The sequence below is a fragment of the Lacerta agilis genome, chromosome 14 (genome assembly GCF_009819535.1).
Source record: "Lacerta agilis isolate rLacAgi1 chromosome 14, rLacAgi1.pri, whole genome shotgun sequence".
In the NCBI taxonomy this organism is placed as follows: domain Eukaryota; kingdom Metazoa; phylum Chordata; class Lepidosauria; order Squamata; family Lacertidae; genus Lacerta; species Lacerta agilis.
The window spans coordinates 5,447,354-5,462,182 of NC_046325.1; the positions used below are offsets into that span (position 1 = coordinate 5,447,354).

A 14,829-nucleotide genomic window follows, 5' to 3' on the forward strand; every position below is an offset into this window, starting at 1 on the left:
CTTTCTAACGAGACCGTTGATCCATAAAATGAAAGCAATAAACAATGTACTGCGGTCACACAGTCAATCAATCAGTAGCTGAACTGGGTTCCACACAGTCACAAAAACACACACAAAAAGAGCCGCAGAAGGAAAAATGCAAAATTAATACCCTGTTTCTCCTAAAATAAGACATAGCCAAAAAATAAGCCATAGCAGGATTTCTATGCATTTGCGAAATATAAGCCGTTCCCCAAAAATAAGCCATACCCCGAAAATAAGCCATAGTGACGTGGTACCTCCCATTAAAACAGCCTGGAGAGGCGTGGCTATGCAGCGTACCGATGCGACGCGGTTAAAATAAGACATCCCCTGAAAATAAGCCGTACTGTGTTTTGTTGAGCGAAAAAAAATATAAGACGGTGTCTTATTTTAGGAGAAACACGGTAGCAAAAACAGACAGACCTCAGCTAACACTCAAAACGGAAGTGTGGCACTCAAAACAAAGCATGTTCAGCTTCCAAAAAAGTTCACAAACTGGAACACTTACTTCCGGGTTTGCAGTGTTTGGGTTCCAAGTTGTTTGAGTCCCAAGGCATTTGAGAACCAAGGGACCACTGTATAATTGTCCAATCTTTGTCTGAAAGCAATCCGTTCCTCCTTGAAAAACATACCCGCTCCGCAGCCTGCAACCGAGGAAGACGGAGAACCTCGGCTCAATTCTCATTCTCTCTTTTTTTTCTTTTCTACAAGAACACAAGGTAGATGCCCTGACACTGAGCTATGGGCCTTGTAGTCTTTAAGATTGCAGTCCTCATGGTTCAGAAGAGGCAGCTGATGTAAACAGTAGCATTGGGACCTGCCTTATACAAAGTCAAACCGTTGGCCCTCCTAGTTCAGCATTGTCTACCTGAATGGCAACAGTGGCTCTCCAGGTTTTCAGACGGGAGTCTCTTTCTCTCCCAGCCCTGCCTGGAGATGCCCGCAGGATTTGAACTCGGGACCTTTGCCATGCAGAGCAGATTCCCTCCCGCTGAGTTTCAGCCTGCCCACTAAAACTCTGCTTCCTCCTCTCACTGCCCTGTGCCTCTCCTTTCTCCTTCTGCCTCCCAAAACCAGGCGGAGTATGACTCCATGCTGGTCGAGTACGCCGGTGAGGTGATCCCGGCCCTGGCTGAAGCGGCTGGTGGAGAATCCTTCGCTCCGTATTTTGCCGGCTTCCTGCCTCTGCTGCTCAATAAGATGGTGAGTGACGGCTGCCTCTTCCCTCTCTGAGACTTCCTTTGGCTTCCCATTTACTTTAGCCCTGTTCCCGGGACACCTCAGCCCTTATTTATCTACTTAAGAGCATTTGTGCCATGCTATTCAGCTATAAAAGGCTCCCACAGCAGCATACATACCGTATTTTTCGCTCCATTAAGACACACTTTTTTCCTCTTAAAAAGTAATGTCTGTGCGTCTTATGGAGCGAATGTGTGGTAGCTCGCTGGCTCCATTTCCGGCCTTGCCCAGGCCTCCATTGTTGAATGTTCTGCAGAGGAGGCTGTTTGTTTCCCCAGCGACATGTGACTGGCTGATTAGATTATCTGTCTGGAAACTGTAGAAAAGGCTCCCTTTCCTTTAGAAGCTGCAGAACTGTGAGTTGAACCCCATAAAACAGGTATTTTCCCCCTTTGCAAAGTAAGCTGCACAGCTTTGAGCTGATGCTAAAAAAAACGGGGCTTTTCCCCTTTGCAAAAGAAGCTGCACAACTGTGAGCTGATCCCCCCCAAAAACGGGGCTTCCCCCCTTTCCTCCTCTAAAAACTAGGTGCATCTTGTGGAGCGAAAAACACAGCAATTAAAAGTAGACAGTCCTTTTCCTGCAGGCTTGCAACAACAAACTATACAGAAAATGGCACACAAGGGGAAAGGAACAGGGAGGGAAGAGGAAAAAAACAAACTCGGGCACTAATTATGAAATATTTCTTTTTATAATAGCAAGGTGGCAGAGTTTGGTAGGAGCTGGCCTGTCACTGCAGAGCCTTGCTTCCATTTGAGAGGAGACCCGTTGGACCTGGCCTTCCTAATTCTCTGCCTGTCCATACCTGCCCCTCTTAGCATCTTTCCTCAGATCCCCCTGTCTTCCGAAAAGGCCTCCCTCAGCCACCGTTTTGCAGTGGTGGGATGGCTGTGGGCCTCAGCCTTTTTACCTTCAGCCAGTGACAGTGTAGTGGCAAGACTGTCAGATTCAGGCATACGCCCAGAATTTCCTGGATGTAGTCGGGATTCGTCTGCCAAAAATGGCATCCAGGCAGAATTTTCAAAAATCGCTTAAAATGTCCAGGAAAACCCAGGCATATGGCAGCCCATATCGGAAGGGTTGGGCGAATTTCCTAAAAAATAGCAAAAAAATAAAAAAATAAAAACTACTTTTTGGGGAGATTTGGGCAAAAAACAAATACCCCTCAACAACTTTTTTGTTTGGATTTTCAGTTTTTTTTAAGTTTGAATGCTTTATTTATTGAAAACTTTATCTCAGAAGTGTACAATAGATATTATAGACAAATTGAAAAATACAAAATAAACGGTTCTTCATTCTTTAACTAATGCATTCTTTGTATATCCATTTGTGATTAGATTTTTCAAGACCTCCAATCTTCCCCTTGCATTCCTGAATTAAATTCCTAAAATACGCGCTTAAACTTCACTTTCTCCATATTATTTGACGTACTATAAATTTAATTTTATACAATTATCCTATTTACACATTGAAGCTCAATTGAAACCTGCCAACAAATTGATCTTTTAACAATGTTCTTTTATATAACTCTGTATATATCCCACTCTCTGGGGGGGAAAAACCACGTCTGTAACATCTCTTTGCCTTGCTGATAACCTCGCCAGTTCAGCATACTCTCTTATTTTATTTTGCTAGTCTGATTTAAATGGTATCCTCTCCCTTCCAACCATTTGCGATTAGAATTCTGGCAGCGACTGTAACGTACATAAAGACTCTCCTGTATTTCCCCCCCGGATTACAACGAACTTCAGAAAATGTTTAAATGCTCCTTCCCTAAAAAAAACCCTGAAGCCTTCCTGCTAGGAATTATGGGAAATGAAATCCCAGATGTTTTTTAAATTCAGGCCTTGGGCCTGTCGCTGTGTCTAGGCCAGGCATAGGCAACCTTCAGCCCTCCAGATGTTTTGGACTACAATTCCCATCAACCCTGACCACTGGTCCTGTTAGCTAGGGATCATGGGAGTTGTAGGCCAAAGCATCTGGAGGGCCAAAGGCTGCCTGTGCCTGGTCTAGGCCTAACCCTACCTCACAGGGGCGTTTTTTTATTTTTTATTTTCCTAAAGTATTTTTGCGCCGCCATATCTGACCCCCCCTCCCCCGCTTGCACCCTTGTAACGCTTTCCCGGGACATTTCCCCCAGAGTTTACATGGCTTCCCACCTTCTCCCACAGCCCCAAAAGGTGGGGCGGGGAGGAGGCCTTTTCCCTCTCTGTGGGTTTCTCCCTCCTTTTTGCGCCGACGCTTCATCCTGCCCCTCTTCTTCCTCCCCACAGAAGCCCAGCTGTTCCTCCACAGACAGGTCCTTCGCGGTGGGCACCATGGCGGAGGCGGTGCAGGGCCTGGGCCGGGCCTCGAGTGCCTTCGTGCCGCGCCTCTTGCCGGTGCTGATGGGGGCGGCGCGCGACGGCAACAGGGAGGTGCGCAGCAACGCCGTCTTCGGGCTGGGGGTGCTGGCGGAGCACGGTGGGGGAGCCATGCACGAGTATCCTTTGCTTCGTGAGGTGGAGGGGACCGGGGTCGGGTTCCCGCCGCGGCCCGCCGAGGAAAAGTCTGCATGCGTTCCGGAAGCTTCCGTGAATTCCCCACAGAAAAGCCATTTCTAGAAGTCTGGGATAAGTGAGCCGGAATCTGGAATTGTGTTACCTGGAGGCAGTGCTTTTTTTCCCCCCTTCAAAAATGTTTAGGGGTTCTCTCATTTTGACTCCAGAAAACCACCATTTTATAGTTCAGATTTGGAAAAATAAATACAGTAAATGGACAAAAGTGCAAAGATTCACAAAATGCTTAGGGGTATGCACCCCCCCCTAGGGTTGCCAGATGTCCACTATTTGAGTGGACAGTCCACTTTTTCACATTGTCTTCACTATTCCCCCCCCAAAAAAAATAGTGGACATTTTTTTATTCAAAAGCTTTATGATGAAATGGTGTTTTAATACGTGTTAAAATGTTTGTAAGAAAATATTTAATTTAATTTAATTTAACCCCCACCCCCCGCTTGTCCACTATTTTTTGGAAGCAGACCTGGCAACCCTAATCCCCCCCCCCTCAGAAAAAAAACACACTCCCTGGAAGGCAAAATCAGGGCAAATTTCTCAAGGTGTTGACGAAGAGGGACACCCACCGTATTTTCCAGCGTATAAGACGACTGGGCGTATAAGACGGCCCCAAACTTTTCCAGTTAAAATGTAAAGTTTGAGATATACTCAACCGAAGATTCTCCATCCGGCGTATAAGACGACCCCCAACCTTTGAGAAGATTTTCCTGGATTAAAAAGTAGTCTTATACCCAGAATATACAGTATATATATATAGGTGTCCCTCTTTTCAACAACACCTTGAGAAATCTGCTCTGATTATGCCTTCCAAGCAGATACACACACACACATATACATATACATATATATATATATATATCCCAGCATGTTGTTGTGAAAGGCCCCCCTCAGGGACTATGAGAAAGGCAATGTGTTGCTTAAATATTAAGCTATTAAAAACAAATTATATACCAATTGTGTATACTTAATCAAAATGAGAAGCAGCCTGCCGAGATCCTTGTGGTTTATTCGTTCATTTAGTATATCCCCCTTCATCCGAAAATCACAGCATCAAAATACAGAGTGAAAACACAAAAAAGATAAGGTTATCACTTAGTCACTTAATTCATTTATTTCATAGAATTTATACACTGCTGGATTATATATATACATTTAAATAACAACCACCCTCAAAGCGGCTTACAAAAGATAAAATAGCGAAACTGAGGCAGATTCAGAACCCTACTTTGAAACATGCAAACGTTAAAATGCTGAAACAGATTAAATTTGCCTCAACTTTTTAAGCAACTGGGTAGGCTTGTCTGAACAGGAATGTTTCTAGCGGGTGCTGAAAAGAGCACTACAGCGAAGGAATTGGTTATATACAGGTGAAACTCGAAAAATTAGAATATCGTGGAAAAGTCCATTTATGTAAGCAATTGTTTTCATTAGCTACTGGAGTTTAATATATGAGATTGACTCAAGACATGTAAAGCGAGATATGTCAAGCCTTTGCTTGTTATAATTGTGATGATTATGACGTACAGCTGATGAAACCCCCAAAGTTGAGATTGTTAATTTGGGGTTCTTATCAGCTGTACGCCATAATCAACACAATTATAACAAATAAAGGCTTGACATATCTCGCTTTGCATGTCATGAGTCTATCACATACATTAGTTTCACCTTTTAAGTTGAATTACTGAAAGAAACGAACCTTTCCACGATATTCTAATTTTTCGTGTTTCACCTGTATATATTGGAAGCTGATTGGGAGCCATCTTGGGTGGGAATCCAGCAAAATCCTTTGCGCTTTCTCTCTCTCTCTCTCTCTCTCTCCAGTTCCTGGTAGGGCCAAAGAGCCATGTCAGGCCCTCGCCTGCCCCGGCCTTCCTTTTTCTCCTTAACCCCCTTGCTTGCTCTGCTACAGACACTACCCCAAGGTACTGGGACTTTTGTCCAACATCATCTCTCAGGAGCGTAACAACCGGGTGGCCGACAATGTATGCGGGGCCGTCGCAAGGATGGTGATGGCCAATCCTGGAGGGGTCCCCATCGGACAGGTGAGAGCCGAGTGCGAATCCTGATTAGTATGCGAGGCCCCGTAACGCAAGTGCGGATCGGGAATCTTCCGCCACCTTCTTAACACTGAAGGCACTAGCTTCAGCATGCAAATGCTTTTGGAAACCGTTAATCTTCTCCACCACTGCTTTTTAATTCCGGCTTGGTTGACCTGGAATAACTACTTGCCATTCTGCTTATCCATGGGGTTTTGGCAATCAGCTTTTATTAATTAAAAGAGAGAGAGAGAGAGGTTTTTGTTTCTGATAAGACAAATCCAAACTAACCTAGGCTTTAAGTCGGTAGAATTGCCTTATCCTGAAACCCAGGCCGTTGATTGATTTCCAGTCATCATTATCACCACTATTATTTCATAAAGTAATATTTTGTTATGTTTAACATCTATGTTAAATGCTTAACATTTTCTACATGCTGCACAGAGAAATTCAAACCCAGGATGATCCCTGTTGCAATTTACTGCGCACGACATGAAAGGAAAAAGGAATGGGGAGGGGAGAGGAAAGGGCTGTTGACTCGAATTCCCAGGAGCTTCCCAAGGTCTCAGGAATAGCCCTGACCCTTTACGGTTGTTTTCAGCTGGGGATTAAACATGCAACCCTTGATCTGCAAAGCATTTCCTTTACAACTGGGTTTTGTTCATTAGCTACAATCCTTTCTGCATAGTAGATTATCTCAACACACGCTTTTTAACTCCCCCAACAGAATAGGGGGAGGGGGGAGGAGAAGGGCAGACTTCCCCACACCCCATGCTTTTGGGTGATGTGGGGAGTCCGATCCCTTTGACCAAGCAGTGTGGAAGTGGGGGGGGGGTCACCATTTTTTCCAACCCCGATTAACGAAGGAGTGCAATGTTTCGACCAGAATCGAGAACCCTTGCACCGACCCCTGGGCCGCTTCTCTCTCTCTGTGTAGAAGAATCCCTTTGGGGCAGGCAGCTACGGTCACATCTGTTGGCTGTATAAGCACCTCACGGCACCCAGGGATGGGCGGAAAAGTTGGCTTTTTAATTCAGTGCTGCTTCAGAAGGGGAGTAAAATACCCAGCCCTTCACCAACTCTGGTTGAGAGTCTGTCGGACAGGCTTTGCCAACCTGGGGCCCTGCAGACGTTTTGGAGAAGCACAGCCTACAATTAAGGACTTGACGATGGTCCTTCATCAAGCGTCTTTCCCTCCTGCCTTGTTCCCCCCCCCCCCTTCCACAGATTTTCCCCGTCCTGATCCACAATCTCCCCCTGAAGGACGACTTGGAGGAATACAAAACGGTTTTCTGTTGCATCAACTTTATATATGAGCACGATCCCCAGCAGGTAGGCCCCCCCACCTCCCTCCCTCCCAACCCATCGCTTCAACCCAAGAGATTCCCCCCCTCCAAAAAAAATGCCACCTTGGCAGAACTTTGTCTATGGCATTGCGGTCACAGTGCCAGACCCAGGAGCCGGGAGAGGTGGCCCAGGTGACTGGGCGCAGGGCCACAAAATGCATCCTCCCGTTTTGTGCCGCATGTACCCATTTCCTTGCCCGGTACCAGAGCTGGCGGCAAGTCCTCCCCCGCCAGGGCGGACAGCTGTTTTCTGCGCATTCGGATCCTGCAAGGCTTCCCTGTAACAAGAGGGGAGTTGAGAAATGATTATATATATGTGTGTGTGTGTGTGTGTGTGTGTGTTGTCTCCAGGAATTCCCCTCTTTGTGGGCTGGGAGATCAGTGATCCTTGGGCGGTTAAGGAGGATCAGAGGGTTGGGCGGTGTTCTGTAGGATGGAACATAAGCAGTCAAGTCCAACACTTCCTGTTTCCCTAGAGTGGACGCAGACAGGGGGATGTTACTCCAGCCAGGAGGACTTCCTGTCACACCTGGTCTGGAACTTCCTCCCCCTGCGTGTGACCAGGTAGATGGGCGTGGCCCTGGGAGACCCCGTAAAAGGACCAGACACGCAGCCACCTTCCTCTTTTGCTGTTCCCTTCTGATACTGGTGTATTTTGCTGTCTGCTGGCTCTCAGCCAGCAGCACACGGGCTCATTCCCATATGGGATGAACTCCAAACTCTCTTCTGTAACTCGAAGCTAAAGCCTGCCTTCAGGGAACCTACTGAGAACTGAATTTGAGTTAGCTTCTTGCCGTTACTTTAAAAAGAAGGCGCTTGTACCTTTATTCTTTGCGAGAGAGAATAAAAGGGGAATTTGCCAGGAACAAACCCAATCTGGACAAAGCCAGATTGGACTGCTTAAGTAAAGAGATTCAAATGAATCGACCAACTAGCTTCCTGCTATATACTGGGGAATGTTCTCCGCCACTGACTCACTAGCGTGAGTGAGGAAGGATAATATTTAATCAATATGTCCTCTCCTACTATCCACAACATCCCCACATGTTCTGGGTTTTGCTCCCCCCACACAAAAAGATGGACTTGCCACGGCCCTGAGAAGGCCTTGTTCTCTTTCAGGTCCTGCAGCAGATTGGCGAACTTGTGCGAGTCAGCGGCAGCATCCTGGCCAATGAGAACATCCCATCAGGTATGCGCCCTGGGTGGGCAGCGGGCTGCCCACCAGCTTCTCCCCCCACCCCTCCACTGCTCATTTTTACTGCCCAACCACTTTGGGAGGGGGTGTGGTGCCCTCGGGGTCACTGGGTGGTATTCATACAACAATTCAACTCATAACAATAACTATTCCTGATAACAGCAGCGTGGCATAGTGGTTCGAGCACCAGACTAAGACCTGGGTGTGTCTGGGATTGTAATGGTCACTAGGCCCCATAGCCCCAGCTGCCCCACGGACATCTGGCTGGCGGCTAGGGGAAAACGGAAAGGTTGAGCGAGGTATTGCCCAGCGGCCGAGACGTCACCACCGCATCTCGGCCAGTTTAACTCCTCTCTTCCTGTGTGTGTGTGTGTGTTCTCGTTGCTCAGAATGCCGCAACTCCCTGCTCGCCCTGCTGCGCAATCTCTCTGCCCGATGCCCGTCCGAGTTCCAGGCGGTGGTCCACTCGCTGCCTTCGGAGGCCGCTTCCTTGGTCAACGCGGCGGCCAGCTCTGCTTGAGGAGGGGCCGCGCTCCCAACTTTGTGAAAGCGGAAGGGGACTTTGCGCGAGGCGACCCCCCACCACCACCTCCCACCCTTCTTGGCTCTGTATGGACTAACCCTTCCAAGTTTTTGTGGCCGACCTGCCCTCCGCCCGTTGACGCCAGGCGACGCTCCCTGCGGTTTCATTTCCCCGTTTCCCGTCAGGCTTCTCTCACCTCGCCGTCATGCCACCTACCTGTGACGGCTGTTCGTTTTTTGCCACACACGTCCCTTGGTGCTGACGTTGCCGGGGGCCAGCCGGGTCTTGGGTGGGGGCAGTCAGCCTTTTTTTCACGCAGCAGCAGCAGCAGGGGCATGAAATATGTAGCACCCCCAACTCCCCCAAACCTGTTTTCTTCCTAGGCCTTTGCCCAAGGGAGGCTCTGTGCCTAACACCTTTAGGAGCCGGCCTGTAGCGGTTACTCGATCCATCCGTTGGGGCCTCAACGTCCCTGCCACCAATTTTTCTGCCTTTTTTTGCTGCCTAGTCACGACACCCTCAACCAGCACACTTCATTTGCCAAGGGGCAACTGCCGTAGCCAGTTCTGCGCCGAGACAAGAGCCCAGCTTTTTGATATTGGGGTGGGTGGCTGTGTTCTGTGGGAGCCCCTTTTACCAGGGCAGCAAGGAGGAAAGGAGAGGGAATATTGGTGCAGTTGGGGGCGCTAGTCCTCATGATTTTTCCTTCTTCCTCAAAATGGACTTTGGAGGGCTGAGGAGTGCTTTCAGCGGCACTCGAGAACATCAGCAGTGTGGCATGTCATAAACATGTAAATTGCAAAAAACAAACAAACCACATTCCTCGACCGTTACAGGAAGAGGGAATGTGGGCTTGAGTTCGGCCTGTCCCTGTTGCAGTTGCTATAACATCCCACCACCAAGAAGTGTGTATTTTATCTTTCTTTGAAATCTAAGCAAAAACGAGAGCGATGCAGGGAGTTTTAGTCATTGAGAGACCCACTTTCTGTTTGATCTCCAAGCCAAAGATTTCAGGTCGGGTCGCACTCGAGAGTTCAGCAGTATTAAGTTTTCCTCGGATGTATGCTGAGGCGAGTCCTGCCATTCATGGAAGCTGAGTTCATGGTTTACACAAACACCACGTTCACAAGACAGCCGACCGCTCTCCACAGGGGAATGGTCTCACCTGCCATTTTTGACCTCTTGCCAAGACGCAGCCCCTTCCGATTATTATTTTCTTCCTCCTCCCGCTGAGTTTCTCCCTCACCTCTTTCCAACGGTTGGTCGAGGGAGGCGGCTGTCTATTGAGCCAAATTCGTCCCGCCTCCCTTGCCCTGTTGGGAGAGATTCTCAGCTCTTTTAAGTGCCGCCTCCCTCCCGTTCTTTGCGGGGGGTTTATTCCAAATGAATTTTGTTTGCCAAAGTTCGTGTTTCCTGGAACAGTCTCCGAGAGGATTTTGTGATAATTTATTTTCGCAAGGCTGCTGTAGGTTTCCACCCGGGCTCCTGCACCCATCAAACCAGCTGTTTCCCCTCTAGTTTGTATTTAAGATTATAATAACCTTCTGGGTTTTGGTATTTTTCTGCAACGAAGAGATTATATTGTGTTATGTTATAATAAAAAAATACGTTGAAACTCACAAGTGCGTTTCCCTTGCAGAGAGGGTGTGCTTATTATGTGCACTGTAACAACGGGCTCTCCGAGCTCAGGCCAAAACCCCACGTAGGCCGCTTGCTTCAAATACTGGACACCCCCCCCCCACCCCGAAGAAAGTTTTCCGAGCAAGAAGCAACCTGCCCCATTCTCTGTCAATAACCCTGTGCCAACTATTCCTCAGCTCCATAAAGCCTTAAGGAGCCTGCTAGATCAGGCTGGCTAGTCCATCCTATTCTCAGAGTGGCCAACTCAGATGCCCCAGTGAGAAACCCGCACTCAGGACCCGAGCGCAAGAGGGGTTAATTGGATTGTTATTATTGTTACTATGCATTTTGTGTTTTCATAATGCGATTTTATTGTTGTAACCGCCCCAAGACCTACAGGTATGGGCGGTATACAAATTTAAACAACAGCAGCAGCAGCAGCAGCAGCAGCAGCCCTCTCTCCTCCCGAGGCTTCCAGCAACTAGCATTCAGAAACATACAGAGGGCCAGCTCACTTTTAGAAAGCAGTGTAGGTGGCAGAAGGAAAGCAGCCCCTGTAATATTCAGAAAGTTCCCAGGTTCGATCGTCAGCACCTCCAGCGAAAGGTGCTAGGGAATGATCCTGCCGCGGGTGAGGGGCGCTGCCCAGAATGTCGAGAGCTTAGTTCAAGGCCCATTGATGGGGAGGGGGGGCGTTTGCCAACTTAAGTTATCGCAACGTCCTGGACTTAGGAGACTTCCTTCAGACCACTGGGATCATCGAGTTGGAAGGGACCCCGAAGGTCTTCTGGTCCTGTGCCCTGCAATGCAGGAAGCTTCTGCCCAATGCACGACCCTGAGATTTAAGATCCTCGTGCTCCACCCACTGAGCAATCCATCCATCCAGTTCGTTCAGCTCTCCGGGATTTTCAGGCAGAGTGGGGTCTCTCCCACCCCTTACCTGGAGACGCCGGGATTTGAACCCGAGACCAGCGTGTGGCACTTGCGCTCTTACCACAGACTTAAATCGAGAATGATTTTCACGTTAAATGCTATTTGTTTTTTTAAAAGAAAAATCCAAAACACAATGACTTTATTCAATTGGGAAACAAGGGTTTTGGCAACCGGGGTGTTAAAAAAGATGTACAACTGTTTGACAAAGGAAGCAGTTCTCCAACTCCTAGAGGTGTGCCCCCCATGTTGGGACACCCAACAGCACCCTCCCCAGGGCAAGATCTGTAGCAGGAACCACAGGGTCTCGCTAGCCTTGGTGGAAACGGGATCCAGGCGTAATGACAATTCGTCCGTACGGTTCTGTTTGCTCCAGGTGTATGAACTGGGCTGCAGCCAGCACTGGGGAGGAGCGGAGGAAAAGAAAAGAAGTGGGTGTTGAGTGGTAACTCACTATTCTTTATTGCGTACAAACATAAAAGGAGTCTGCTGGATCAGGCCCAATGGCCCATTTAGTCCGGCGTTAACGGTGGCCAAACAGGCCTGGGTGAAACCCACAAGCAGGATCTGGGCACAAGAGCACATACTCCCTTCCCCTCCTGTGTTTTCCAGAAACTTATGCAGAAGCATCGCTGCCTCCAGCAGTTCATTCATATTAAAAAAAGGTAAAGGGACCCCTGACCATTAGGTCCAGTCGCAGACGACTCTGGGGTTGCGGCGCTCATCTCGCTTTACTGGCCGAGGGAGCCGGCATACAGCATGGCCAGCATGGCAAAGCCGCTTCTGGCGAACCAGAGCAGCGCACGGAAACGCCGTTTACCTTCCCGCTGGAGCGGTACCTATTTAGCAGGAGCTGGGACTGAGCAATGGATTGAACCGCCGATCTTCTGATCAGCAAGCCCTAGGCTCTGTGGTTTAACCCACAGCGCCACCCGCGTCCCTCATTCATATTTATTACTGAATAAATTCATTTACACCTCCGTTCGTCGCTTAAGCGCAAGATTTCCCGAGGCAATCGAAGAGTGGAAAGGAACATTACGTACTTGGAAGTAATACAGTAAGAAGGGGGCGAATCCCACCTCGCTCAGCTAAAAGATGAACACCCAACAAAGGCTTGGTAGGATATGACTCCACACACACACACACCCCAGTTAAGAACCAAATGCCTGCAAGGACAGCACTGTCACACCGGTTTGAAAAGATAGAAGGTTGGGGGCTGGAAGAAGAGAAAGCGCTTCTGCCAAAGGAAGCGACTCCACTCTCGACCCTCTTGCGGAAACTTGCAAGCCCACTCTTGGCTGAGAGTTGTTAGGCAACCTGTTTGCCTCCCTTAGTGGTTTTAACAGTCAGTCCGTTTTTCCCTCCCTGGGAACTTTGGGAACTGCAGCTCTCCTAATAAATCTCTGCGCCCTTAACAAACTGCAGTTCCCAGGATTCTCTGGGATAAACCGTGATACTTTAAAGTGGTATGATTCTGGCTTTAAATGTTACAGTGCAGGGAAAAACACGAGATACACAGCAAAATATCCAGGTGCTCTTCATCTGAGAAACTGGCCTTCCCCCCCCCCAACTCCCTTTTTGGAGTTTCGCTTGGCCCTCCCCGCTCCAGAAAAAGATGTGTTTAAAAAGGACAGGCTACATCTCTTGTACACGCTCTGAATTTCCATTACCTACCCAAACATGTAAAGAAAAACCGGCTGGCAACAGCCCGCGAAACCCCCCGGGGCAGGAGCTGGTCAAATTCTGTCACTCCGGCCTGTTCTAGTTTGGCAGCGATCAACCTGCAAGAATAGGAAACGGGAAGCATGACCCTCTGGTGTCCCTTCTGTTACCAGGGAAATGGGAGCAGCAAATTACCAAACCATTCACTCACAGACATAACCACACACAGGCATTTCCCTGCCTTTTCACCTGACAACCCTAATCCTCTAGTGTCAAAGAGAAAATAACAGCAACCTATCTGCAAAGGAGGGTTTGCCGATCAGAAGGTGGGCGGTTCGAATCCCCGTGATGGGGTGAGTTCCCGTTCGGTCCCTGCTCCTGCCAACCTAGCAGTTCGAAAGCACCAAGTGCAAGTAGATAAATAGGTACCACTCCGACAGGAAGGTAAATGGCGTTTCTGTGCGCTGCTCCGGTTTGCCAGAAGCGGCTTAGTCATGCTGGCCACATTACCCGGAAGCTGTACGCCGGCTCCCTTGGCCAGTAAAGCGAGATGAGCGCTGCAACCCCAGAGTCGTCCGCGACTGGACCTAATGGTCAGGGGTCCCTTTACCTTTACTTTACTGAATTCAAAGCGGTATAAATGGTGAATGTGGAATAAATGAATGAGAATGAGTTTTATTCTTAGGGAAGGCATGATGAGGATGAACAAAGAGGTTCAAAGGATCTCCAAGGAGGGCCCCTTTGCAGAACAGTTTATCTGCATGTCTTACAACCTGAGTTGCTGAGACAAAGGAAATGTTGGGACTCACCGTCTTGACTCCCTAAGAGGCTCTTTTACTGGCTAATGTTACAATTATGTAAATAATGTGTTAGAAGTAGATTGTTAGCCTTGAAAGAGGGATAGATTTATAGTTTTAGAGGCGACCCGGGATAAAAAGGAGAAATAGCAGGTGATGGTTTAAGAACTACATAGTACTTTTGTTCAAATGTTTCGTGAATATTATAAAACACACCCCTATTGTAAAAACTGCTAATTTGTTGTTGTTGTTGTTGTTGTTGTTGTTGTTGTTGTTGTTATTATTATTATTATTATTACTACTACTATTATTATTACTATTATTTGAATTTTCCAAAGCAAACAGCAATTTTTACCTATCTGCAAAGGAATCTCAGCTCAGGAGGCTGCAACTCCCCACTGAGCCCCAGGTCTCCAGCAAAGGAAACAGGGAACGCATCAATCCCAAATGTAGCAATTCACTGATAACTGTATCTAGGTCCTGGCTCAATGGGAAAACTTTAGAAATTTGTAAGAAATCCCTCGTATCCATCTTCTCGGTTCCAATTGCATTTGGGACCCGGGGAAGTGAGGTATAAGGGAAGGGGTGAGTGAGGCCACCATAGCCGCCCCCCCCCCCGACGTTTGCAAGGCCTTCCCAATAAGTCATGGCCCGGTGATATCCTGCCCCAAGAGTATCAGACAGATAACCGTCTCAGTCACAATGCCTACCCGCCCCATAGTGGGATGAAGCCCCGACAAGGCAAAGGGGTGTATTTGACTTGACTCGGGGCCTGGGAACTGTCGATGCTTTCCTTCGTACTGTGATGGAGTACGTGGCGAAGACTATATTTGATTGACAGGGACATGAATGGATCTCGGGTTCTACCTGGGACCGCACCTTTTTCCGTGACATATCTATGATGT

General features: G+C 48.1%; 1 protein-coding gene across 1 annotated transcript in view; it reads left to right on the plus strand.

Moving 5' to 3' along the window:
- Nucleotides 1-10,531, plus strand: part of IPO4 (importin 4) — a 41,646-nt gene extending 31,115 nt beyond the window's left edge. Inside the window, exons 25-30 of the mRNA XM_033169787.1 lie at nt 1,099-1,224; nt 3,534-3,742; nt 5,725-5,857; nt 7,079-7,183; nt 8,317-8,386; nt 8,782-10,531. Coding sequence (XP_033025678.1) covers nt 1,099-1,224; nt 3,534-3,742; nt 5,725-5,857; nt 7,079-7,183; nt 8,317-8,386; nt 8,782-8,912 — 774 coding nt within the window. The 3' untranslated portion in view covers nt 8,913-10,531. The remainder of the gene's footprint in view (nt 1-1,098; nt 1,225-3,533; nt 3,743-5,724; nt 5,858-7,078; nt 7,184-8,316; nt 8,387-8,781) is intronic.
- The last annotated feature ends 4,298 nt before the right edge of the window (nt 10,532-14,829 follow it).